The 26052-nt window shown below is 48.3% G+C and overlaps 10 protein-coding genes across 10 annotated transcripts; 4 read left to right on the forward strand and 6 right to left on the reverse strand.

The window, feature by feature from the left end:
- Window positions 1-1388: 1388 nt before the first annotated feature.
- On the reverse strand, window positions 1389-3032 carry UREG_01926 (casein kinase I; the record flags this gene model as incomplete). Its single annotated transcript, XM_002542364.1, has 5 exons — window positions 1389-2050; window positions 2111-2516; window positions 2541-2719; window positions 2769-2838; window positions 2904-3032. The coding sequence occupies 5 exons, from the start codon at window positions 3030-3032 to the stop codon at window positions 1389-1391; spliced, it is 1446 nt and encodes a 481-aa protein (XP_002542410.1).
- Window positions 3033-4608: 1576 nt separating this feature from the next.
- On the reverse strand, window positions 4609-6047 carry UREG_01927 (uncharacterized protein; the record flags this gene model as incomplete). Its single annotated transcript, XM_002542365.1, has 3 exons — window positions 4609-5147; window positions 5203-5565; window positions 5633-6047. 3 exons carry the CDS (start codon window positions 6045-6047, stop codon window positions 4609-4611), a joined length of 1317 nt encoding a protein of 438 aa, XP_002542411.1.
- A 535-nt stretch (window positions 6048-6582) lies between these two features.
- On the reverse strand, window positions 6583-7724 carry UREG_01928 (uncharacterized protein; the record flags this gene model as incomplete). Its single annotated transcript, XM_002542366.1, has 2 exons — window positions 6583-7242; window positions 7308-7724. The coding sequence occupies 2 exons, from the start codon at window positions 7722-7724 to the stop codon at window positions 6583-6585; spliced, it is 1077 nt and encodes a 358-aa protein (XP_002542412.1).
- Window positions 7725-8335: 611 nt separating this feature from the next.
- Window positions 8336-9535, reverse strand: UREG_01929 (uncharacterized protein; the record flags this gene model as incomplete). The annotated part of the gene is made up of 4 exons (XM_002542367.1): window positions 8336-8560; window positions 8616-8923; window positions 8982-9322; window positions 9417-9535. The coding sequence occupies 4 exons, from the start codon at window positions 9533-9535 to the stop codon at window positions 8336-8338; spliced, it is 993 nt and encodes a 330-aa protein (XP_002542413.1).
- Window positions 9536-12427: 2892 nt separating this feature from the next.
- On the forward strand, window positions 12428-13375 carry UREG_01930 (protein rho5; the record flags this gene model as incomplete). The annotated part of the gene is made up of 5 exons (XM_002542368.1): window positions 12428-12495; window positions 12585-12612; window positions 12772-12969; window positions 13028-13162; window positions 13223-13375. The coding sequence occupies 5 exons, from the start codon at window positions 12428-12430 to the stop codon at window positions 13373-13375; spliced, it is 582 nt and encodes a 193-aa protein (XP_002542414.1).
- Window positions 13376-15055: 1680 nt separating this feature from the next.
- UREG_01931 (uncharacterized protein) lies at window positions 15056-16194 on the reverse strand (the record flags this gene model as incomplete). Its single annotated transcript, XM_002542369.1, has 3 exons — window positions 15056-15230; window positions 15285-16066; window positions 16120-16194. 3 exons carry the CDS (start codon window positions 16192-16194, stop codon window positions 15056-15058), a joined length of 1032 nt encoding a protein of 343 aa, XP_002542415.1.
- Window positions 16195-16587: 393 nt separating this feature from the next.
- UREG_01932 (uncharacterized protein) lies at window positions 16588-19331 on the forward strand (the record flags this gene model as incomplete). The annotated part of the gene is made up of 3 exons (XM_002542370.1): window positions 16588-16713; window positions 16960-17652; window positions 17715-19331. 3 exons carry the CDS (start codon window positions 16588-16590, stop codon window positions 19329-19331), a joined length of 2436 nt encoding a protein of 811 aa, XP_002542416.1.
- Window positions 19332-20299: 968 nt separating this feature from the next.
- UREG_01933 (uncharacterized protein) lies at window positions 20300-21742 on the forward strand (the record flags this gene model as incomplete). Its single annotated transcript, XM_002542371.1, has 4 exons — window positions 20300-20369; window positions 20506-20558; window positions 20658-20762; window positions 20837-21742. 4 exons carry the CDS (start codon window positions 20300-20302, stop codon window positions 21740-21742), a joined length of 1134 nt encoding a protein of 377 aa, XP_002542417.1.
- A 394-nt stretch (window positions 21743-22136) lies between these two features.
- Window positions 22137-23491, reverse strand: UREG_01934 (chorismate synthase; the record flags this gene model as incomplete). The annotated part of the gene is made up of 3 exons (XM_002542372.1): window positions 22137-22978; window positions 23043-23404; window positions 23457-23491. The coding sequence occupies 3 exons, from the start codon at window positions 23489-23491 to the stop codon at window positions 22137-22139; spliced, it is 1239 nt and encodes a 412-aa protein (XP_002542418.1).
- A 205-nt stretch (window positions 23492-23696) lies between these two features.
- Window positions 23697-25091, forward strand: UREG_01935 (uncharacterized protein; the record flags this gene model as incomplete). The annotated part of the gene is made up of 4 exons (XM_002542373.1): window positions 23697-23836; window positions 23907-24817; window positions 24866-24934; window positions 24961-25091. 4 exons carry the CDS (start codon window positions 23697-23699, stop codon window positions 25089-25091), a joined length of 1251 nt encoding a protein of 416 aa, XP_002542419.1.
- Window positions 25092-26052: the final 961 nt, after the last annotated feature.

Here is a 26052-nt window from a genome sequence, read left to right on the forward strand (position 1 = left end):
GAGAGTTATCCATGTCCCTTCCGGTCAGTGTTCTTCAGAGCAAGCGACTCGATAACGCGATGCGATGCGGAAAGACCGCGTCCCCGTTTTTCTTCTTTTACTGCTCTTTGACAAAGACTTTTTTTTTATAGAGGTGATGACTCGTTTTATCCTTTCTACCATCTATGTCGGTTGAGATGCATCTTTCTCGCACCTGGTGATATGGCGACTCATATGCATTCTCTGTACAGTACCACTCTACTTTGATATTGCATCCATGTATATCTATTGTCTAATGAGCATGAATGTATACATGAATCATTCAGCATTCAATTCGTTACCAGCTTCTGTCAATGGTAAATAGCACCTAGTGCCCTCGTAAATACTTTCAACTGACACAAATGTCGGAAGTCGCCATCGCCTTAAAGCCTCTTTAGTCTTTTCCCTTTTGGTTGAAAATAGATTGATAATATTAACTTAATAAATTTCTTGCAAGTTGCTTGCTCGCTGAGTTTCGCTGCTCTAGGTACAATATTCTACCAGGAAAAAGTAGTCCATCAGTCAAGGAAAAGTCAGGGACCAAAAAGCCAACAAAGGGAGCACAGATAAAGAGATATGTTCACAGCTCGAAAAACGCCACAGAACAAAGGAGATAAGACCTTGGGGGAATCGGACACAGATATCAAGACATAAGTGAGGCAAACGACGCATGGCTTTGGACTCTGGAGAAAATTCGTTCCGTTGGTACCACGCCCGTATGGCCACTTTTCTCGGCTTCAAGACTCCCTTTTAGTCGAAATTGCATTTGTTGAGAAGTAGGGTCAAGGAAAAATGGAAACATGACTATGTTCACCTGCCTAAGAGCAGTTTTGCACTTCGCAGCGTCCCAGAGTAAATATATACCACATGGAGTGCGAAATACGAAACGCAACCCACTTGGGTTGTTTCTCGTCGAATCTTGCGCCATGGCCCAACGTAAAAAGCTGAACGGCTCACTTAGTAGAAAGGATCGAAACGGCCTGAAAACGCTCGCGGAGAAGAGTGTAGACCTCGTAGTTGCATGGTGAGAATCCCGAGGGAGTCGAATCTGAATGTACGGGGTCGAAGCAAGCGACCCTGTAAAGCTTGTGGAAGATCAGGATATTATCCTCCATGGTATTCGTAACGGAGGGTTTGAGATATTAATATAGATAATAAGAAAAGACAAGCGCTCAAGAAATTAAAAGGTGAACAGAGATTTTGAAACCATCGTCAGCCGTGTCGTTAGAACGTGTTCCTGCGCGAAAAACCAAGTGGAAGGAAAAAAGAAAAGGATAAGGCTCCATAGATATGGAAGAACGGAGCTCTTTCATAGTCTCTACAGTAATATGTCACCAAATCCGGGCTATTTTGCGAAATGGTCTAGAAATTCAACCTAGAAATTTGTAAGCAGTGGCGCTCAAAGGCCTGCAAAGGTAAGACTCACCACAGCACAAAACTTTCATCACTTTTTGCACAAAAGTAGGTTCGGGTTCAGGGGTCCGCCGAGCTTGCTGTTGAACCTGAGGGCTGTTCGTTGTGCTATTGACTGGGTTGGTGATCCGGCTCGGAAGGTGTGCATTTGAATTCTGGAACTGAGCCTGTGTTGAAGCTGCAGCTGTTGCATCGAGACCCCCCACCGCTCCGTTTGGACGTTTGACTTGCGGCCCGCCTAATGCGTTTGGCCGCTCTCGCGCTTGTTTCCCAGCTCCTGGTTTCGCAGGAGACGGGGGTGGGGGCTGCGCGGCGTTTAAACGGTCAGCGGTGATTCCGGGTCTTTGAGGATGAGGGCCTCTTGCCGCTGAAGCTCCATGAATCTCCCGAGCGGATGAATTGGGCATTGCGTTGCCTGTGTGCAAGTGGTGTTGGGGAGGGTAGGACTTAGACGCCTCCCAGCCTCGACCGCCATTTAGCTTCATCCAATCGTACTCTCCATCTTCCACGTCACCGGTGTTCTTTAATGCCTGGGTGAAGAGATCGCGCAAGTAGTCGTAATCAGGGGTATCTTCAAAACCAAGGTTCCGAACATACGTAAGATACTTGTTAAATTCCTCTGGTCCCCGCGTTAGTATTCGATATAGTGGATGAAGTATAACGGCTTAATGATAAGTACCTGGATATCCTTCGCAAAGATCCTTGACAGCAGTTGTTTGTTTTTTCTCTCCAATTTTTTCATACTTTTGTTTATTAGTAGCAGCCTTCAATCCTTGCCATGGTAAACCACCGCGGAGAAAGTACATGAAGACATGGCCAAGTGCTTCGAGATCATCCCGACGAGACTGTTCTCTGCCAAGATGGGTATTGATACTCATGTAGCGTGCAGTACCAGATAGCGATTTACGTTCACGGTAAGGAATATGTTGTTTTGTTTTTGGGTCCCTGTATTGCTTTGCCATACCAAAATCGACGACATGAATCACATTGGCAGCCTTTGAAGCAGGTCTGCCAATTAAAAAGTTGTCTGGTTTGATATCGCGATAGATAAGGTTCTTTTCATGAATTGTTTGGACTCTCGATAGCTGATTACTTAGTTAGCAACATACATGTATTCTGTTGGATGGGGGCAGCAATACCATTTGTTTTGCCACCATTACAACAGTTTTTATAGAGAATCTTCGATTGCAATGGTCGAAAAGATCCTCCAGGCTAGGGCCTAAGAGGTCAATAACGAGGATATTGTGGAGGCCTTCTTGGCCAAAATAGTATACATTAGGAATGCCGGCTATAACCTAGTTAGCCAAACCTAACAGTGGGTATTGCAATTAACTTACGGCAACCAACGAGGATCTTGTAGGTTCGATACTCATCTCGGAGTTGAGGGGCGTCACTCTTTCGCGGTTCCTATAGTGTGGTTAGCCACTTTGGTTACGTTATGTTGCAGGACGGTTTGCTTGATCGGCACATACAAACTTGATAGCAACTTGTTGATTATTCAGAAGATTGGTGCCTTCAAAAATAACCCCAAAGGAGCCTTCACCAATCTTCTTTCCCACCCGATAATGTACCCCGACGACGTTCGAGGAAGAGGACGTCATCTCGATCGCTTAATTGGCACAAAATCGTGATGTGAGAGCAGCAATGGATTAAGTATGGATGATGGCACGTCGATGGGCCAGAGGAGGATGGGGAGAGACCGTTGTTTTCTGCAGCGCTTGTTAAATCAAGAATTGCGTAAAAAGAACAATAAGATTATTCACTTTCACCCAACATTTGATATACAGGGTGAAAAAGAAAAAGGCGGCACAGCTTACAGTTGATTTTGTTAGTTTCCGGCCACATTCACGAGCGACTTTTCAGGTGACTGTTATACAAGATGTCGATGGCAGTGCAAACAAGGTTCCAACAGGACCAAGCAATTATCAGACTCAAAGAGAGAGTGATTTTTTATTTGAAAGAGCCCAAAAAAGCGTGCGGATAACAGATCAAGCTCGAATGTTGAGAGCGGGAAGGAGGTGAGCGCCAGAAGGGAAAGGATTCGTTGGGGGTGTGCGATCCGGGGGTCGAAGCGAGGAGAAAGGCGAAGTACTGGGAGGCGGAAGGGAGAAAGGGAACGGAGCAAGAGGAGAACGAGACGGCGGGCAGTCAATGACAGTCGTGGTGCGATGAGGAGCTGCACTGGGGATCACCTCTGCAGGCGGGAAACGAAGTGCCAGAAGGAGAGACAAAAGGCTGGCGAGCAGAATTGGAGTTCAGGGCAGCCAGTTCGCCCAGAAAGCAGACGTGGATCGTATTTTGCGTATCGTGTGTTTCTGTCGTGACGCCCAAGCCCACGGCGTAAGATTGGGGAATCGGCCTGGATGCGCAGGGGGGTGCGCTGTATCGCGACGTCCCGTACATTGTCGTTACCAGCTTACGGAAACGGGGCTGCTTCCTCAGCCACTCCCGTTTCATCCCTAACGTCGCATTAAGTAAGCACCTCACCATCTCTTCAGCGAGCAACTCCAGGACGACTTGGAGACATGTTGATCGCGAGCGCCTGAAACATTGCTGTGCACCCGCTGTTTCCATGGCTTGCAAAAGCTCGCACCCAGTGGCCCTAGCGATTGTGAACCCCGTTGTTCCTCGTCCACGAGTGGTGATTGGGTTCTCCCTGCAGCTCTGGGAGCGATTTGCATTGGTGTGTTTTGCCCTCTGTACTCCTGTCGGAAGCGCCATCTCAAGGATTGGCAGATTTGGTTGACTGGATACAATGGGAGGGATGTGATGAGGGCTGCTTTGATACAGACAGCCTACAGGTTGCTACATGCATGGGAGGCTCGTCCGCATGATCAGCCGTGAAGAAACAGAGGATTGGATAATACTGAATGCACCCCGCGAGTGGGTGCTCCTCGTCCGGCAGGCATTGCTCTGAGAATGCAAGTGGCTTCAATAGGCTGTGTTCTCAGTTCTGGGAGATCGATATTGTTGACTATCTAAACAATGGCGCTTAAGTGAAAAGACTTGGCGAGGGTATAGCTTCCGGCATATCACTTTCGCTGTTAAAGCAACATCTTTCGCAAGTTGCAATCTACTAGCTTTCAACTAGTCTAACCTAGCCGTCATTCCGAGTACTTAAATCATAGTCCACGATCCAGCATGGGTAAAAATGATTGCAGGTCGGTATGAGGGCGCTCAAGCTTGCACATCCTCTGCTTCGCTTCCAAGCTCTTCTTGGACCAGATTCCTGCCACCGCCTTGATCCTCATTACCATAATTGTCATCTTCTTCATCACTACTAGAGCCGCTCCCGTCACTATCTCCGTCGCTTCCAGGGTCATAGTCCTCTTCCTCCTCATCTTCCTGGTCTTCAAGCTCACGCTGCGCTTTTTGCAATTCGGATTCTTCTTCTCCACCATGACCTTCCTGGGTTTCGCCTTTCTCGCCGTTGATATTGAGGTTTTTGGCGCGTCGAGCTTCTGCCATGCTAGCATCCTGAAGACTATGATTTTTGATATACGAATCAATCCCCGGATAATCGGCCTGATCAATCATGGAAAGTTCGAACTCCTGGGTATGGTCGGGATTTGTAGACGAACGGGTTAAAATGTTAAGATTGAAAGTCCTTTGAAGGACAGAAGTATACGAAACTGATTCAATGTTGTCGAAAGCGAAAAATATGAGAGGTTTCTTAAAGCCAAAGAATATGCCGGTAGAGAGGAAGAATAGATAGCCTAGGTTGAAGGTGTCAAATCAAGTCAGATACGAGGGACTTTGGACTCTACCGACCTTCCTTGCTGCCACGGAATGCTTTGACGTGAAATGCCTTTTCTCCCTTACGATGAGGCTCTGGAATAGCACTCGCAAACAACTTTTCACTGGGACAAATGACCTTTGTATGCTTCAACTTCTCATTCAAAGCACTCTGGAGATAACTTGAATACGTCTCCGCCAAACTGGCGCCTTCCATAGCAGGGGTGCCCGAGCCTAGGAACGCCGTCCGCGGTGGCCCGTCAGGGACCGTCCAAACAATCGTTTCGTAAACGGGTTCTCCAGCTTTAGGTGCTGATATTCCATCATTTCCTTGGGGTATTACGCAAAAGTTAAACTGCCTCTGAGACTTTTCCGGCACTGGAAGACATAGAACATGCTCTACATGTTGATATCAGCATGGCGTGTCGAAAAACAGATGGAATCATAACAGACAGTAAAAACTCACGAATCTTTGAAAAAGGGACTCCGAATTCTATCATATTCAGAGCCTGGTTTCTCGCCCTAAGATACTCAACGTTCCCCGGCGAACGTGTGATCTCCAACTGCAACTTCTTCCGTTGGGGCACAGCAAATGACATATCTTGCACGTAAATCTGCAAATCGGCATCCTCGCTCACCCCAGCCATCGCGGGCGAAGAGCGCGCGGAATCATTTCCATTGGCAATCTTCCGTTTCTTGGGTGCGGGACCCTCGGCGACAACAGTCTGTGAGCGCACCGGCGTAGGCTGCGCTGACGCCGTCGATTGACTGGCGTCTTGGAGGTCGGAGGTGTACTTTGCGATATCTTCGAAGAGGGGACGTAGCCCAGGTGCGTTTCCTAAAGATGCATCCGGGCGTGTGATTAGCTTCTGGGAGGCCATTCGCGTCTGTTTCGTCCAAAGGGGACTTTCATGTCGGGGAAAAAGGGGAACTTACCAATAGCCTGATAAATCCTCTGCTGCAAAGGTTGGTTGGGCCCAAATGCCTTGTTAATGATTTGGCTATTATTTACACTTATAAAGCTCATTTTGAACAATCGCAATTGAGGGGGCTAAGGATATCTGATAGGGAGAAGATGGGAATGGGGTCGTGGGTGAACTTGGGAAAATCCTGACAACCAACGCGTCTAAAAATCCAATCAATGGCGATGAACGTGCTTTTCGCATCTCACAATTACAATCCAAAAAAATTTGTCTAACATGGATATGCCCCCCAGTTTTTCACTGGGCTTGCTAGAGATCAATGTACACAAATCCCTATACGTTGCTATCTTCGCATTTCGACCCAGCTTTCTACACAATGCATACCCACAAAGGAAAACTGTTGAATGTAATATGTGGATTTCTACTCTTATGATACAGCACTCAATCGTACAAAAGTACACCCAAATCCTCAAACGCCAACAGAAAAGCCGCTTCAAGCAGAAGAGGGAGAGGCATTAGTTGCTGTGCCCTGTAGCTTGGCCGCCATGAACTTTTCTATGAAACTGGCAGTGTCTCCAGAAAGCACATAATTGCCGTCTTCGTCTTTTGCTTCCTCACGCTGCTTGGCTTTTTCTTCCAGCTGCTTATGGATATACTCTGCTTTGGGCGTCAGGAGTTTTCTGCTCTTTAACCAGGCTTGGTATGCATCCTCCTCCTGCTTCTTCGCTATAAAATCAGGGTCATGACGCGTTCGGAAAGCGGAGAATTTGTTTCTTAGCTCGTCTATCAAGGTTTCTGGCATGGGGAACGATTGGAGCGAGGGAACATATGTTTTCGCTTCGACTTCGATGCGTAATGTATCATTCGGCCCGTCTGTGTGATTGGGAGCCTCCGATTCTGGCCACGGGATCTCAACGTCCAGCCCTGAGATGTAACGGGTGTGTCTGGGAGTGGTTGACCCGTAAGGTCGATCGAGGAACGGTCCACCGCCATATGCGTTCTTAACCACCACGTCTTTGACAATCCCAGTGGAGGGATCCTCGAGAGGTACAACAAGTCGCACATCGCTAATCGGAACAGGCACAGGATATGGTCTGAATGGCCGCTTGTCGGTATCCCCGCTCAATGCGAACCGGGGGAACTCCACGTCATACTTGGGAAAAGAACAGTGTCAATAGTCATCACTCAGAATCACGGTGTCCCGTTAGTAGCACCTACAATATTGATACCCTCAACCGCAACAGTCTCAGTCTCAGAATCGACGTTCAGTACTTTTCCAATTTTGCCCTTGTCTGCGCCTCTCACCAGACACACTCGATCCCCGGCCGCAATCGTGATGTATTTCGTCCTGGCTTCCGGAAGAATTTTAGGCATCCGGAGCCTTGTAGTCGAGATTGTGCCATATAACCCACTGCGCTTTCCAACGTCTCTTTTTGGCGCTAACGGGCCACGCATCCAATCGTCCCGCCGGTTCCTCCGCTCCTCCAACGCTTCATCGAGCAGACTCCGTTGAAGCGCAGTTTTCTCGCGAAGAATGGACTGCAACTCTTCGTGGCGGTTTTTAGAGGCCTCGATCCGCGCCTTTCGTTTGGCCTGGTTAGTGGCAAGAACTGAACGCCTTATTACTTTCTGCATTTTCGCTGGAGATGAACACCAATGGTTAGAAAGGCCCTCGCTCTTCTTGCATCCCCTTCAATTGCGGGTGGAAGTTTTACCAAAAAAAATGATTACATAACCATTATGGCTGCTTACTTAACCAGCGCGCCAATGAACTCATGTCCAATCAATGTGAGAGCCAAGGCCTGTTCATGAAGGTCTTGGCGGACTTCTTATTTTCCAGAACACTACACAAGCATCAAGGCAGGACAGAAAGCTCATACCGAATCGCAATTCTAGCCAAATAATGTTACATTTAATTCAGAAAAAGTCCATAGATAACTGGAGAAGCGAAAACCCCATAAGAAACGCTCTTCTTTTCTAGGCCCATCCAACGCCCCTTCCTTGTTTGCAAGGAAACTATCAAGACTCAATCTAGTAACCTGCTTCTCACAAAATAAAATTCTCAACGGGTCTCATGAGCCATTCGTCTGGTATGATGTCGATAGAAGTTGCCCTTGCCGCTGGATCCCACGTCAAAATCTTTCGTACAAACCGGAGGAACTGGTCTTTCTCTTCTCCAGGGGGTATTGTTGTAACAAACTCCTCAAAGGATGTGTTTGGTATCGGAGGTTCGGATATCCAATTTCCTACTTAGGGTGAGGAATATTATTCCAATTTCTAGTGAAAGAAAGATAGTCAGGCTTACCTTCCGAATCAAAATAGGTTGAGAATAGCGGGCTTTGACGGATTATTTCCAGCGGCGGAGGACCAAGATATCCTATGTACTGCGCCAGGGCCAATGGGAGGACATATTGACCATGAGCACGATCTATTGGATCAAAAAGGTTCTTGCCTTCCAAAAGCTCAAGCGTCTATATTCAAAAGGCTCGGTAAGGCTTTCTCCTTGAATTCCAAGAGGTAACTCACCATGACACCGATTGACCATATATCAACCGCATATCCCCAAGGGAGCTGCAAAAGCACCTCTGGGGCACGATATAAATCGGACATCCACCAGTCTTTATTTGTCTGCCCTTCAACTAACCGCATTTGACCAAAATCTGTAAGGATAGGGTGACCGGAGAGTTCTAACATGGTGGGTCGAGATCTATAGATAGGAGTAGTTCCATCACCAGTGACTACTGGGATACTTGGGCTCTGAGACTCTTGATCCTCAACATCTCTAAGACTGGTGTCATCGTCGATTTCCATCAGAATATTCTGAGGTGAAAGGTCTATTAATCCATCGTAAGTATGGAAACTCGTTCACGGAGCATGTTCCAAGCAGCTTACCAGTGTGTGCAACGCCGCAAGTTGCATGTAGCCAGTTCACCGAGAAGAATAGACGGTGTATCAAGGATTTTACTAGAAGCTTTGGCAAAATTGCATTAGGGAATGTCTCCTGTAATGTGCGGAGGCTATTGCCTTTGGGTTTAGAAGCAATGCAGTAATGGCAGCCAGAAGAGCCGTCAATCTTGAAGATATCTTGTGCAAGGCGTGTAAAATCAAGTCCAGGGTGATCTTTCACAGCAAACTTGCTCAACCGGCGGAGCATGTTGATTTCATTAAGGACGGGAGAGGTTTCGGCATTGTCAACTTGAATGCAAATCTTCAATGAGGTATACTCCTTTGCTCTAGATTTATGTTAGCTAACAAAATTATGGTAAGTTCAGAGCGAGTTGACACCTCTCATCCCAAGCGAGCCAAACAGTGGAGTACGCGCCGTACCCAAGTTTCGCTATACTTCGATACCGATTGTTGAAAACCTGCCCAATTTCGACTGGGTAGTAATGTTTTTTATGGTAAAAAGGAAGGGTCCGTTCTTCAATTGCCTGACCATTGGCCATTGTGTGAACCCATCGAGGGTATGGCCGAGGAGCTCGAACCCAACGTGATAGGACAATCAAAGGACGTGGTAATGGAGTGAGAATATGCATCTTTATTACTCCGTAGAATGTCTGTCCTTTCGTTCCCTAGCTCCGTGGTGAAGCTGGAGACATCACGTTGGCGGTTCGCTTTTTGGCTAACGATGGAGGTGTCACCTATCGCGTCGACCCTATGTAGTTAACCAAGTCAGTCGGCTGCACATGATGACTAGGTAACGAGGAGGTTGACTGAGCTATATCGATGGATATTTGCTACTGTATCAACTCCAGCGGAGAATGGATAACAGTTTAGATACCTAACTAACCAAGTAGTTAACTACATTGCTCGCCGCTATATACTTATTGGTCAAGATTTCCCACTGCCCTCTTCCTCCGGATTTCTGGATTTCTACCGAGTATGTAGGGAAGAACTACTCTGTGCCTGTTCGATAATTATTCACCGCTATATCTCTAGTTAGTCGTTGACTAATTTTACAATGCCATGCATACGCGTATGATACATCAGTGGATACACCACGAATTATACCAAGGAATCATTCAGCGTGCAGCGCCTAGCTACAGCTTTGCAATGTGATTTGCGAGATGGAGTCTTCTCTTTGTTAGGCTGGTTAGAAAACGGAAATAGGTATTGGCGGGCTGGACACTTTTTGGAGGAGGAAGAGGGTCCACTGCGGTGGTCGCGCTTGGGTGCCTATCAATGTGTCTTAATTCTCTCCCTCAAGGAGCATACTGCATGTCTCGGCCCCCTATAAAAATTCCCGGAAACCTTTTGTCTGATCTCAAGATTCTCGATTGCTAACACTCCTGTCAATTTGAGTATACATAGGAATGTTGTCTAAACCCCGGATTTGGCGTGGGGTACGAGACGCTTTGGTCAATAATCACTTGGTGACCAGTACGTAGTTGGTCGTCAACCTAGATTTTGAGGTTAGGGTTCATGTACAGGATTTTCAGGAAAAAAAATAAACAAACAAATACTCCGTACCCAAAATAAGCCGGATTCAGATGCCCCAAACTCGCATGCCTATGGACGGAGGCAGTCTTCAACTTTTCCTGCGTGTTCAGATAATGAAGTGTTCTTGACCTGTCCACCCAGAATATCACCAATCTCACCAGGTTTTCAGTACCAGAAGCGTCTCGAGACAGAATTGTTCAATCTGGATGTATTATCCAGCTTGCGTCCACAAGATCACGACCATTGTGGCGGTGCGCTATCAGCCTCGTGGTTTCGTTTCACGCCACTTTTCCCAGTGCGCCTTCGCGACCAGGGTCAGAAAAGCAAATGTGATGGGATTCCCATTCCGCAAAAGCTTGAACTGAAACATAATTAATATTGCAAAGAAGCGGGCTATTTGATGTTTTTTGGCTGGGATGCCGACATGTCCGGGACGGCAAGTCTCCGCAACCTGGTGCACCGCCACAAGCCACGGGGATATGAACACAGCCAGCAAGGACGAAGCATGAGGTCCTCAGTCGGGATTCAGAGGTTTCAGAAGGGAAAAAGGGACTAGCAATCAGTCTTCAAGCCTCGCCAGATGCAGCTTCATCATTGGGCGAATTTGTTTCTCAGCGGACAATGGTCGCCGTGTTGCATGTGGGGGATGATCGCTCTCCTCCGGCGAAGTCTGAGCTCTAGGCTTGGGTTGAGAAGGCGGCTGCATTGCTGTTGTCACACTCCGTTTGCCGAGCCCTGGAGTCGTCTCGCTCCATCGAAATTGCCTTTGTAGCCACGAGCTTCACAGAAGCCGGCCTTTTGTAATCCAAGTGTTGTTCCAGTGACAGTGAATTGCGCCTGACTGTGGCATGCAACCCTAGGATTGTGCGATCCTCGCCCAGACTTTTCCAGCAAGACTGGGCCTGGAAGTGTGAACTCGTGACTCAGTGTCCTCTATCAACAGGTACCCAGACTTGGGGGATTGTCGGTGTTGATCATGGTGTCAGCCGCGCGAGAAGGCTTTGGTTGCTTAGTTACTGTGCAGCAAGGAAATCTCTGTTTCAGCGATTCGAAAGCAAGCGCCCTTGCCATTTAGCAGTGCTTCGTGCCAACGGCGTCCTCCGTCACGGTAATAGCTACAGACAAACCTGGTTTCCCAGCAAGCTTAAACGCCAGTGTATGAATGGTCAGACACAGGGAACGATACAGCCTAGTCTCCGGCTGAGTCCCCGTCAAAGCCGGGGATTCTGTAGTTGAAAAAGTGCCTTGGCTACCCATTCACTTGTCTGCTGCTGGAAAATACCATGAGCACCGCGTCAAGCTCCGTCGAACAGTGAATTCGCAGCCTGTGATGAGGCATTACCCAGGGCAACGCAGAGTGCATGTATCATACGGGCTGGTGGTGACTCCTGTATGGTCCACTTTCATCATTCATTGGCCAAAGCATGCAAATTGACCCAAACGGTCTTAGATTCAAAACCAACCGTAACTAACTTAGGTAAACCTGGCGTGCCTTTTGCCTGCTGGCCCTTCTCAAAACCTCTCCCCATTATTATTCTTCAAACATCCTCTCTCCATCTTCTCTTCTTGAGCTCAGCTTCTTTCATCCTCCTCATCTTTCATTATCCAACTCGTTCTTTCTCAAACCATCCTCTTGGTGCTTCATCTTCCTTTCGTCATCCATTCTCCCTCTGGCTCTTTTCCACTCCCTCAGCCTTCTCCCCTTAGTGACCTGCTACAAGCAACCGTGAACAGTATGTCAACCTCAATCCACCCCTGCCAACCAGCTTTTTGGGGCTCCTCTGGCTTCGGCACTTGATGCAGCTGCCCTCTCTTTGAAGAAATTCATCTCCTCAGCATTTTCAACTGTTGATCCTTGCTTTCAAACTCACTTGTCTAACCTCACTTCTGTTGTGCAGATGGCTGAGATCCGACGAAAGCTTGTGATTGTTGGTGACGGTGCTTGTGGAAAGACTTGTCTTTTGATGTAAGTGCTTTCCGCTCATCTTTGCTATCAGAAATGACGCTAGTGTGTTATGAGGCATCCCGATAGCTAATAGATGACGTGATGTCCAGTGTGTTCTCCAAGGGCACTTTCCCTGAGGTTGGCATTCCCATTCAGACTGCTCTATAGTGTTCCAGCTGCTTAATCCCATCGCGTCTATCTCCTTGCCTTCGTCGACACCCTTTCCACAGGCGTACAATACCTGCCACCGTGCACTGGTCTTGGGTCGAAGACGACTGACAAGCCGATTTTCTACAGGTCTACGTCCCAACCGTCTTCGAAAACTACGTTGCTGATGTCGAAGTCGATGGGAAACATGTCGAGCTCGCCCTTTGGGATACTGCTGGACAGGAAGACTACGACCGTCTTCGCCCCCTCTCCTACCCAGATTCCCACGTGATTCTCATCTGCTTCGCCATTGATTCTCCAGACTCTTTGGACAACGTTCAGGAGAAGGTGAGATTACCGTTGCCCGGTCATGATGGTAGAAATGTATACTGACGTGGAATCACAGTGGATCTCTGAAGTTCTTCACTTCTGCTCTGGCCACCCTATCATTCTTGTTGGGTGCAAGAAGGATTTGCGTCACGACCCCCGCACTATCGAAGAATTGCACAAGACTTCTCAGAAGCCAGTCACTCCCGAGCAGGTATGTTCAACCTTTCGAGTCTCTTTGACTTTGCATTCCGATACTAATCTCCAAATTCAGGGTGAGGAAATCCGCAAGAAGATCGGTGCTTACAAATACCTCGAATGCTCTGCCAGAACCGGCGACGGTGTCCGTGAAGTTTTCGAATGCGCCACCCGTGCTGCCCTTTTGGCAAAGACCGAGAAAAAGAAGCCCCGCTGCCGGATCTTGTAAACTTTCGTTTCGATCATACCGGATGGCCATTTGCATCAGCTCGCTGACAAGGGACAAGCGTTATGGTAGCCGAAATCGCCATGTCTGAATAGCTTTATTCCATGGTTTGCTCCGCCATATCTACATTGAGACCTTGTGCATCATTGCAATCACTGGCAAGCGTGCTCAATGTGATCAGCTGACTGCAATTTGGTCGATTCTTTTCGTTTTCTTGCGGAGTATGTCTCTAGAAATGTTCTTGCTTATTGGCATTAGGACTGGTTCAATTTTCGGTTGTTCGGCTCATGACTACCCCAGCTGTGCAACTGTGGGATGGGAGGACCTCGAGTTATTTTCCGCCACCTGGTAGCTTCCAAGAAAAAGACTGCGATACATGAGGCGATTGTGTTTTCCTTTTTCTGTGTTTTGACTCTTTGGGTTTGCTCGGCTCAAATTAGGTCTCTGGAGAAGCGAAGACACAGTCAATCATCGGGTCCACCGTGACGATTAACCACCGCCTCGTCATAGTGTCGCATCGCTATCCTACAGACTTGGCGTTATGGCTCTTTTTGCTCTTATATCTCCCAGTCTAGGAACTCTTGTGATTACCACTTTTCAACTTCTTGATTCCTCAGACCTCCCTTTAATAATACACATAAGAAGATTGGACCCCCGTTTAGGCCATGTCTTTTTGCTAGCTACGATTCCCCCAGTCAACCTATGTTTCTGATCCGTACTCCTTATGCCCCCGTCTGTGTTTTGCTTTTTAATTCCCTTTTTTCCTTCTTTTCCCTTCTGATTTGTTCTCTGGTTTGTTTCGTTGCCCATTATCCCCAAGGTGTATTAGCTCTTTTCCTATCCGGCGTATACAATAGTGAGTGATAATTATCCTTTTCTCTGACTGCTCCTCGCTCGCGGTTTATCTGGATACTCTCGTAGATGGTCAACTTTCTACCCTCGTAGCCAAAGAAGGAACACAATCCGAAGGCGTCTTCATCCAGCCGAGACCAGTGGAGAGGTGCAATTACGTGTACCTGAGCCAAGCCTTGAGTTATGGCGAGCATTAACTACCTGGGTCCGGGCACGATTGACGTTTTTGAAAGGAATAGCAAGTGACAAAATTTGTAAACTCGTACTTCTCCTTCAACGCGCGTTGCCCGTGATTGCATTTCCAAGTCAGGATCAAACAGAAGCTCGCATTTGGCAAATCATCAAGCCGAAGAGGGCACCCGATAAAAGGTGGGTTGCTGTGATAAACATACCCATGCCTTTTTGAAGATGATGCATCTTGCTTTTGAACTTTTCCCATGTGAACGACCTTTTGTAACTTTTATCCTTGACCACCCATCTGCAGGGGATCAAGCTTCAATTTCAGCGAACGAATAATGGCCCAGTTATTACAGCGCAAAGCACCTATTTGACGCCATCGAATACGATTCGTTGCCCTCAAGATTATTAGGTGAGACAGCGCACTGAGATCACGGAGAATTTTCGGTGCTTTGATGATCTGTCTGCCACGGAGCCGATATGAAACGTTCACGGTCATGTTTGAAGATGGTCTGGAGATGTTGTTACTCTTTTTACTTTTGAAGTTTTTTTTTATCATGCAAATAGTAAACCCCCGTGTAGTTAACTAATTGGATGAAGCTTGACGGCACCCATGATCCTGTATGAGAGCTGTCTGGAGAGCTGACACAAGTTTTAAGCCGCCATGAAGCTCATGATGGTTTTATCGAAGGCGGAGACCGGGTAAAACACTCGCTTAGAAGAAGTGCAAGTTTTGGGCGCATCAAATATTCTTTCTCTTCTTGATACGTTCCGGGCAAGGAGATTTGCCTGGCTGGTACGCAAGGTGTCAAAGAGTAACCAAATGAACCTATGAGATAGATGTGAAGTCGTGTTCATCTAGCTGAGCAACGGCCCTACATACTCTGCTTTCTTCCCATTCCAGCTCGAATATCCTTCCAGGGGCTCCCATTGCACTAGAAACCGGTCCGCGATAGGAAGTACAAGTTTGCCGGACAGGCTCAAGGTCGTAACACGCGCCCAAGACTCCACGAAGATGGTTCGTAGATACCTTCTTCTTGATCCCTTGCTGCGGCGCAATTTATCGGGTTTTTCAAAGGGTGGCGGGCTAAGGACGAGAAGCCAGCTGAGAAAGCGCAATATCCTCGCTGCGACGATCACGCACACCGCTATCCCGGGCCCATTGGTCAAAATCAAGTCTGGACATGTCGTGGGACGCGATTGTGCGGGATTCAATCGTATCTGGTCGGCATGTTTGCCCCGGAGCACCTGGAAACATGCCCAGAGGCAGTGGAGGGTCGAGAACGGGGCGGTCAGGAAGCTCTGATGCACGTTTCTCGCTTTGGGGACGGTGACGATCTCATGGTCCGTTTGCAGATTCAAATGGCCGTTGCGTTTCTTCGTCCGTGGAGCTATCATGCTCCCCTTTGAAAATCGAGCCCCGGTGGATGGGTCAAACATGCTGAGTTTGTGCTCAAATTCAGAGGCTTTCCTTGCGCTAAACAAATCCCCGGAGCTGACTAGATAGGTGCGTTTCGAGTATATCTCGGGATCCAGGCGGGCATATCTCAGCATCGAGAGCATTTCTTCGGTATGACCGCCACTGCCCAGGACAACCAGAAGGTGTATTGCACGGCGTGATTTGGCATGCTTGGTCGAAGCATTCTGAAGACGCACCAGGTGGATCTATATAGGAATTTAGATAGAAGATTCAAGGGGCGAAAAGTAAACTCACATACCAACGAGAGAGTAAAGAATATGGCTAAACCAACTACTACGAGAATAGCTGTAGCGGCGGATGCCGAAGCCAGCATCTCGCAGCTCCCTGATAAGCTCCAGAGCAGACGCAATAGTAAAAGCTCGCTAAGGATGGCTAGCTACAGGCAGCATCTACTCCAGAGGCAATATGTTTCCTTGCTGTGTGGATGAACGGTTCCAAAGGTCGATGAGGGAAGAGCATAGAAATCCCAAGGGCTTTAGAATTGCTTTCCTGTTATTCCCCTAAATGCATTATTGTTGTCATGGAGCCAACGGGGGAAAAGAGCATCTCCAGTAAGGTTAGTTTACTCGTTGAGTCGTTGGTGTGTTGATCCGGCGATTAGACTGAGCTTAACTCCTCAAAATTTCGCATCTTCGAAGATCAGGTTTTGTGTTTATTTACATCTAATCGCCCTATCCTGGTTACGTTCCCCCGCGTGCTCGGTGCCATGGCGCCCTTTTTTAAAAAGCGTTTGCAATGTTTTTATTGCGGTTCTCGATCAGCACAGTTGCAAAAAAGCGCGATCCGCCAGTGGCAGTGTCGCGAATGTCAGGCAGTAAACTATCTGGACGAGGTAAGTTCAGTCAGGCTGATGCCGCCCGTCTCGTCGCATCGAGCGTAGATTCAGAGACAAAGGCTGACTTGGCCATTTGGGCTCTCATAGAATGGCGAAATAACAGATCCTCCTGTCACCGAAGCATCCTCTGAATCCCAACCGCCTCAATACGCCCAGCCCGTTTCTCGCGCTCAACTCGATCAGTCCTCGGATCGGTCGATATTCTGCTCGACGTGTTTGAAAAATCAATATCTCCTAACGCAGACCTTGGCTTCCTATCTTCCGCCGCAATCACACCCTGAGTATGAAGTATACGAAGCGTCCTACCCGGCCTACCGACAAAGTTTGGAAGACCGATACCCGCAAGTATGCGAAAATTGCGAGCCAAGGGTTATCTCGCGGATCAAACGTGCGGGCTATGAAGCAAAAGCAGATCATCTACGGCGGATGATGGAACGAAGCAGGGGCGGGAGAACTGTGCGGAACAAGCGAAAATGGAGATGGAGGAGTCTGTTGGTGTCGACCGGTGCTGTGGCATTCTGGGCAAGTGTTGCTGGTCAACTGGCTTGGGATATCATCGGATTTATGGCCGATACTACTGTGGCCACGGAAAATCAACAACGAATACAATTATCAAAGTCTCTTCTCCGATCCTGCTTGAAAGAAGGTCAGAAACACGGGGTCATGCCGATTCAATGCGCTTTGGCCTTGCAGCCATATGCCGGGCTGGCACTGATTCTGGGAGTGCTTTCGCTGTGGTGGAATCCAAAGCTTCGCCACAAGGTCGAGGGACGGTCCGGGCGCATAAGTGGAGCGCGTGAATATTATCGCATCCAGATCGTCGTGCTGGTAGTGAGGTTTGTTGCTTGGACTGTGCTACAGGATGCTTCTATCACTGGCCTCAATCCCAAGCTGGTGCCTGCCGTCCATAGTTTTATGGCTATCTTGATAATAGTCGTAAGTCATTTGGTGTTCTTTTGTTGATATCACCCGTTTCCTGACAGCTAATCTTTATGCAGACGACAATTGCCTCAAGGGCAGCCATTCGATTCTCCATCAAACCGCTTGTTTCCTGGAATGACAATATAGGATCTTTAATATCCAAACGCAATGGAGACGCAGAGCTCTCGTCGCAGAGTTTCTCGAATCCACAGTCGTCAAGCATCAGCCTGAGCCAAAGCCTGCCGCGGTTTCCAGTTGCCAATCTCGCTCCAGCCCCCGCTCATGTCAATGCCTTGGGTCCTGAATCGTATATTCCTCCAACGCCTCCTCCGGACATGGTTGTCGATTCCGACGCCATGGATTGGACTCCCTCTCAACAAACACTACAGCCGACTTTCCATATTAGTCGCAACCAACCTGAGCCTGATGCACCGCCTATACACCCGTCTCCGTTTCGTGGACAACTACCTGCGGCGCCTAAACCACTCTCCTGGCAGCTCCGCAACCCAGAACGTCAGCCTATAGTTAAGTCGATCGAAAACAAACCGAACCCCTTCCATACGGCCCCCATTTTACACCCGTCATCAAACATACCACAACAAAATCAAATTGCGACGAAATCAACCGACATGGTGATGGCACCACCGAGATTCTTCCCTCCAAACGACCTCAAGGCAGAGACTGGCTTGGAAAGTTTATTCGACAAAGCCTTTTCAATCGCAGAAAGCCCAAAGACCGAGAGACGGTCAATGTCGAAGATGCCTGATCGTGGGCCGATAATCAATAAACCTCTTCATATTATAAAGAGTATCTTTTTGGTTGTGTGCTTGGGATTATGGGTTGGATCGCAGTCTCTTGCTTTACCCAAAAACACCACTGAAACAGTGGTGTTAGGCCTTAGCTTTCTCGTGACTGGATTCTCTCTTCTTGAATTGTTGATGAGGCCGATGATGCACTGGAAGATGATTGACATCTTTCTGTCTTTGGCCGAGCTGGTTGGCTGCGTTTACCTGGCTTTGGTCCGGGCTGGCCAATTTGGAGATCCAACGGCCTTTGATAAAGCCGGACCCTATCTGGTGGCGTTTTTGACAGGACAAGAAATGTTTGGCCTCCGGTCCATGTTTAGTGCGTCGAGGCCGGTGGTCGCCGCAAAGATGCCGATCAAACAAGAGATCAAACGGCCAACTTCACCCCCCTTGCTGTCATGTTCTCTTTCGACCTCCAGCGGCGAACGAACTCCAACCCGATCATCCTTCATCTCAGCTCCGGCGCTGGCCAACAAGTCTCGCAGCTCGCCGTCCAAAAGACAGCCACAGAGTTTCAAAGCTCCCAGCATCCCTCAGCCCTTGGACCCAAGCTCAAGTTTCCTCAACCGACAGAATACCTTCACTCCACTCGCGAAACCTGAATATCCACTGTCTCTTCCAAACTCATTCTCTGGCCTGGCCCAATCGCAGCTCCTCTCATCGTCCTTTGGATCCACAGAGCGTTTTATGTCACCCGCGTCCACTGCATCTGTCACCTCGACGGAATATGATGCATCTACCATCTCAGAGCCCCCTTCTCCTATATTATCTACCCGCCATCGAACGCCAGGCCCGTCGATAACTAGTCTCAGTCTAGATGACAGCCCAATACCCATGAAGAATATTCCACCAACCCCGCGATATTCGCTGCGAAGTCGCCGGCGTTGATCATGTCTCTCCTCTTTCCCTCACTGCTTTCCTTTGATTAGCGTTCGTGCCCAATGTTAGTAGATGATTCTTTTCTATGTTGTTATGATTCTACCGGATCGGAGTTATTATAGAAGATACCGTAATGTTTTTCCCAGAGGGGACCTTTCTCTTGCGGTTCCTTGGGGTCTGCACGTTGACCGGCAAGTGTCAATATCGAGCTTTCGAAGAGCTAAATATCCATTCCCTGTAATATGTATATATATATACAAAGAGTAATATTCCACATCTCCGTCTAATCGTCGCCGTCTCTGGCAGTGTCTCGATCAAGCCAAGACCCCATGAGAACACCCAAGACGCCCAAAGACGCAGATACGAACATCAACCCCAAGCTGAAACCCTTCGGCGACCATGCTTCATGCTAAGAACAAGCTAATGAATGAGAGCCAGCCCAAATGTCTGTGCGGCAGAGTGCAGCTATGCACTTGAATCCGATGTTCAGATTCTGTCCCTCGAACCGGGAGTGTGGCGGGTATCTCGATGATGTCCTTTCAGGTGCTCTTGACTGAGCGACCGCGGTGCTCGCAGAAAACCTGCCCTCTGAGGCTTGGTTACGGAGGAGTCAGCTTCATTTTTTCTATCCAGAGACATGATACCTCGATAGGGCGGCATCTCCTGAAGCCTTAGCCCAAAATATGTTTGGCAGCTCTTCCTCCAACCTGCTACTTGGGAGGTTCTGCACGGGCTACCATTGGACGGGAAGGCTGATACGGTTACCAGGAAATGAAGGGCAGTTTTATAAAAAGATCGTTTCGCCATTAAGACTGCTTGCTGAGCTACTATTCTAGCCCGCTAGACATGTCCCTTCTCTCTCCCTCCTCTCTTTGTCACAGCATCATCACTATTAGCTACAGGTTCAATGGAATCTCCATGCTATCGAATGCCGCCGATCAACTCAACTTGACCACCATTCACGGCGCTTTGCTGATATGGCAGACCTGTTCAATGCGCTAGATACTCGATGGTTTTTCTCTCGAAATCGCGATGACGACGAGGACGGTGAGAGTGACAGTGACTCCGTGGGGAGGTGCAGTTCGGATCTGGGAGATGGGTTCTGCATGTCGAAAAAGAAGTGTAGGGGCTCAGAACGCTCCTTTTAATGAATTGTCGAATTAACTCAAGTTCTGTTTAAAAGGTCCTGGTATCATGACGAAGAATGGTTGCCCAGAGGGCTCTGATGAAGTTCAAGTGAGCTCTACATTTCTCGAATCTTATTGCCTTAGCTTTTCTTCGGCTGATACTGATCAGCTCCCTCTGAAATGCAAACTATGCTAACTTGATAAACAGTGCTGTGTTTTTCGCGATTGCACCGTACCAGAGGGCCGGGGACTTTGCAAGGGTATAAAGCATACTAAGTGCTCTGGAGGGCAGTTTTTCTCAGGGACGGACCAAGTACGACGCTCTGGCTGCTATGTTGTCACTAAGGATGAAGAAAATCCTTTGCGATTGACCATTATTTCATGTAGTCTCGACCATGCCCGGGTTCCGATGACAACCAATGTTGTGTCAAAGACAAAGATATATCCTCTCCAGCACCCAGCCCGGCAGAGACTTCTGAAGACCGGCAGACCACAGTGACTGAAACTTCCTCGCTTTCCTTGACGACGCCATCTCCACCACCGCCATCGAGTGATCCGCCAACTTTAATAAGCTCTTCGTCTTCGGATTTTTCCATTTCGCCCACGATAACCACTACATCTAGTTTAACAACGTCCCTTTCGACTACGCCAACCTCAGTGAATTCTCCCTCTCCCTCCCCTTCCTCCTCTGCCTCTTCGTCTATCTCTTCGTCCGCCTCTCCACCCGCCTCCCCGTCCTCCCGACCCCAAACAATATCCCTTACATCGTCTCCGCCATCCGAATCCACTGTTGATTCAGCCCCATCAAACTCGAACGCAGAACTATCTAGAGGCCAAATTGGCGGTATAGCAGCCGGCTCCGTTACTGCTACAATAGCCATAGTCTTTCTTCTATTATACCTCCTCATGTACCGCGCCCGGTCTAGGTATAACGAAAAATTAGCCCGAGAAAACGCTTTTTACCGGAATATGATGCCACCCGAATTACCAGACTCTAGTGGCGGAACGAGTAGATTTGTTTCAAACCCTTACGCAATTGGAAGTGCTACGGCATTTGGAGCCAAATTGAGGCCTGCGGATGTGGGTATGGGAATCCAAACAATTCCCGAAAACGATACGGAGTTCCCGGGAGGCGCTGTTATTTCTGCACCTATAACAACCAGCAGAAATAGTCGAAGATACGAGCTCGAATCAGGACCGGCGTATCGGACGTACAGGTCACGTCCGGCCGTCCTGGCTGCTGAGTTGGATGGCTCACCTATTGAAATCGTGGAAGAGAAGCAGTTTGTATAAAGTTAAAGAAGCAAGGTGCAAAAAAAGATCAGTCAAACCAACTGATTTTAATGGGGGAATGTAAATCCCCCCTGCATCGAGCTTTTAATTGATATGTATATAATTCAGATTCATACCCGGCGCCATATAGATCCTAGTCGCTTTTGAGCATCTACAAAAAGAACTTGAATAAGAGTCCTTGCGATATGAATTTTAGCTTATGAATAACTATCAAGGAGCTCAAGGTATGTTAAATACGCTAGCACCATCTTTATGCTCTATTTTACTATCATGTGCCATTTTCAATCCTGTGTTTCCCAAACTAAAGTTTTCAAAATGCGACCCGGAAGACGATAAATCTTTTGTGTTCCCTAAAATGTGCATCGAAATCGTCAAATCAAGGATGCATATTCATCTACTGTTGCGACTGAGGTGGCATGCCCGTAGGGTGCGTAGGAACGGTTCTAGCCAGACGCGGAAGAAGGTTCTTTGCGGTTTCCCTGGCATTTTGGGCCATCAACGCATCGACGATAACGAGCGCGGCCATGGCTTCAACGATAGGTACTGCGCGTGGCACAACGCACGGATCATGGCGTCCTTTGGCTTCCAGAGTACCCTCTTCAAATGCATAGGTGGCTGTCGTTTGAGCCTGGCCAATAGTCGCTGGTGGCTTGAATGCTACGCGGAAGTATATTGATGCGCCATTGGAAATACCTCCCTGGATACCACCGCTATTGTTTGTTTTAGTAGTAAGATGTTGGGTAGTGCCGTTGCCGCCAGTCGCCTCTTTTGTGGCGACAACAAACGGATCGTTATGGATTGATCCTGGCACCTCGCAGCCTGCGAAACCTGACCCAATCTCAAATCCTTTTGTCGCCGGGATACTCAACATGGCATGAGCAAGTTTGCCTTCGAGCTTATCGAAGCAAGGCTCCCCCAACCCAACAGGGACATTGCGAATAACACAGGTTACTGTCCCTCCAATGCTGTCCTGACGGTCACGGAAGTGTTCGATTAATTTAGTCATGCGTTGAGCTGCTTCGGTATTGGGGCATCTGATCGGAACGAAGGAGTCCACTGTCTTCCTGTCAATAGTTTCGATGAGTTTCAGAAATTCTGGATTTGTAGAGGCACTTGGGTATTCGGGTGTGGGTGGGAATAGGTGTTCGTTTCCAACAGAGGATACGAATGAGACGATCTCAACATTATGGGAAAGTCGCAGGTACTTTTCCGCAATTGCGCCGGCAGCCACACGACCTTGGAAAACACCAGTGAGCACCTCTCGATTCACACACAACAATAGAACATATCATCGACCTACCTATGGTTTCTCTCGCACTACTTCTCCCGCCACCGCTACTAGCCTTGACGCCATATTTTTCCAAGTAGGTGAAGTCCGCATGGCTGGGCCGGGGGTACATATCCATGGTTTTATTTCCATAGTCTTTGGGTCTTTGGTCCTCATTTCTCACAACCATACCAATAGGTGTTCCTAATGTGATGCCAAATTCAGTACCAGATTGGATTTCCACTTTATCTTTCTCGTTTCTGGGTGTCGTTAGAGCGCTTTGGCCGGGTCTTCGGCGGGTCATTTGGGGTTGAATGTCCTCTTCTGTGAGCTCCATTCCTGGCGGACAGCCGTCGACAATGCAGCCGACAGAGCGGCAGTGGGATTCACCATAGCTGTAGTCATCAGAATAATGGACAGAATATTGAAAGGGAATATATCGCATACGTGGTGACCCTAAAATATTCTCCGAAGGTCGACATGGTTTGGTGGGGCAGCTCTTCCTAGATCAAGGGTAATGCGATTGACAGTGATGAATTAGGCCTGTCGTCTGGCGAGGCGTAGAGAGAATGGCAATGGCTTTCTTATCGCCAGCTCGGTTTGAAACTGCTCTCAGAACTTGTCTTCACGAGCGAAAATCAGCTGGGGGGCTTTGCTTGCTCGAGAGCTCCGATATCGACGGCCTCGATGAGTCAGCTGCATTCCAGCCTTTCCCAGACAGGACTAGCTCCCGCTGTCCGCTTCGGCGGCTCTCGCAGCTCCGCCGAGAAAAAATATCTCCGCCCGCCAGAATTCCACCCTCGACTTCCTCCCTTCCTCCAGCCCAGGTCAAATGCTCCCGTTACGCCAATCGCATTGGCATTCACCTCCAAGACTTGCAGCGCGATGTATACCCAGACCAGGGCATCTACGGGCTAATTCACCTCGTCAGCAGCGCCTTCATCTCGGGCCTTCTTTCCAGTCTGCGGTGCAAAGCGCCGAACATCAGATATACCGTTCCGTTAGCACCGATCCACATGTCAACCTCGCAATTGAAAACTACCTCTACAGTCACAGCCCTGATAATTCAAAAGTCCTCTTCCTGTACGTGAACCGCCCAAGTGTTATCATCGGAAGAAACCAGATACCATGGCTTGAAATGGACCTACACCTCCTCAATCGAAACCGACCCGTGAAGAATGCCACTGATAAAGAAAGACCTCCGCTTGCCTTGCTGCGACGCAGATCTGGCGGCGGGACCGTATTCCATGATGAAGGAAACATCAATTACAGCGTCATTTCCCCCAAGTCAGAATTCCATCGCGATAGGCATGCCGAAATGGTCGTTAGGGCTCTACATAAAATTGGGGCAGCTAATACAAGTGTCAATACCCGCCATGATATTGTCATGAGCCGAGATTCCCCTGTTCCACCTCCGAAACAGGTTGTTCCAACGAGGACAGACGATATTGAGAGTCCGCCCGTTGAGACAACACCCAACGCTCTTAAGATTTCTGGCTCAGCATACAAACTATCAAGGTTTAGGGCATTGCACCATGGCACGTGCTTAATTGATTCTCCGAATATCAATTCGATTGGAGCTATTCTGAGCTCCCCTGCTCGGCCGTACTTATATGCGAAAGGCGTTGACAGCGTGAGGTCTCCAGTTGGCAATATCTCATCGACTCTACCTGGTTTACCGGGAAAGGATATAATGCAAGCGCTGGCCCTCAGGATTATGGAAGAATTCACTTTGCTCTATAACTCTGATCGAAACTGCCTAATGAAGGTTCAGGAGCAGCACGATGAACCCTATCTTTTTTCTCATGGTAATTGGGCGGTGGGTGCGGTCGATAAGAGTACTATTTATGGTATAGATCAGATTGAAGCCGACATTCATGAATACGAGGTACGCTGCATCTTCCTGCAACCGACTGCACCCCTAGGTAACTGCTAAATGCCTGTCGTGCAGTCAATGGATTGGACATACAAACCATCCCCTCGATTCACATTTTCTACCCATCCCACAAAGGAAGACCCGCGGCCAAGGCCGGACCTGCCAACCCATCTGCATCCTTCGGTACGTATACACCCACTTCTTGATCCATTTGATTGAGGCCTATGCGAAGACTCTACTCACCAACCCCGTTTTCCACCATTGGACCCAGACTCGCGTTTCCCTACATGTAAAACAAGGGCTAATAGTCGAAAACCACGTCTCCATGTCCGCCGACCCCGAACGAGCAGATATCCAGGCTCGAGTGGTCCACCAGCATCTCGACAAGAGACCGCTTCATGAAATTTCAGACTGGCACTCTGTGCTCAAACACGTCACATATGCATTTGATTCGGAACAAGATCTGACGAATCTTGCTGAATGGCTCAACAGCAAACTTGGTCGGTGATGTGTTGGCAGCGCCCAATACTCGAGAAGTGTTCTGTCCTGCATCTTTCTTTTGACTGGGGCTGCCTGCCCGCTGTCTCGCATCCACAATGCGCATACGGCGTAAATTACCATACCCTCGAGGTATGCTCATGCATATACCAGGGTGAAAGACCCCTACTTTGCGGTATTTTCTCGCGTTTCCTCTCCTTTTTGTTTCTCTAAACTTCGTTTTGATACGGATTTGAGTGAATTTCGATGCAATACTATAGACAGCCTTGGCGTACAAACCCTTTCCAAGTTAGACAAGACGTAATATAGAAGAAAACGAAATAGACGAATTCGATAGATATGTTTTCCAACATCCTACGTCTCCTTGAAACCCTCGCCTTTTTCTCCGCTGATCGCCACGGAACCCCGGGTTCTTGGCATGTGCAAGTCGGGACCAGCCTGCAGGCAACAACACAAAACAGGGATGCCCGAAACGTCCGATAAGAAGATGGCTGGGGTTCCGTAGGGGAAAGGCGGCTAGAGCCGTGAAATCCCAAAAACTATCCTCCGTCGACAATACCGAAAAGAAACTGCCATAAAATTCCCAATCAAATTGCCACCGCAATAGTACGTACACCTGCCTATAAATATTCCTAATATTCCATGCCATGCAAATGTGAAGAAATGCGC

Source organism: Uncinocarpus reesii, genomic scaffold (assembly GCF_000003515.1).
Source record: "Uncinocarpus reesii 1704 scaffold_1 genomic scaffold, whole genome shotgun sequence".
NCBI classification, from domain to species: Eukaryota; Fungi; Ascomycota; class Eurotiomycetes; order Onygenales; family Onygenaceae; genus Uncinocarpus; species Uncinocarpus reesii.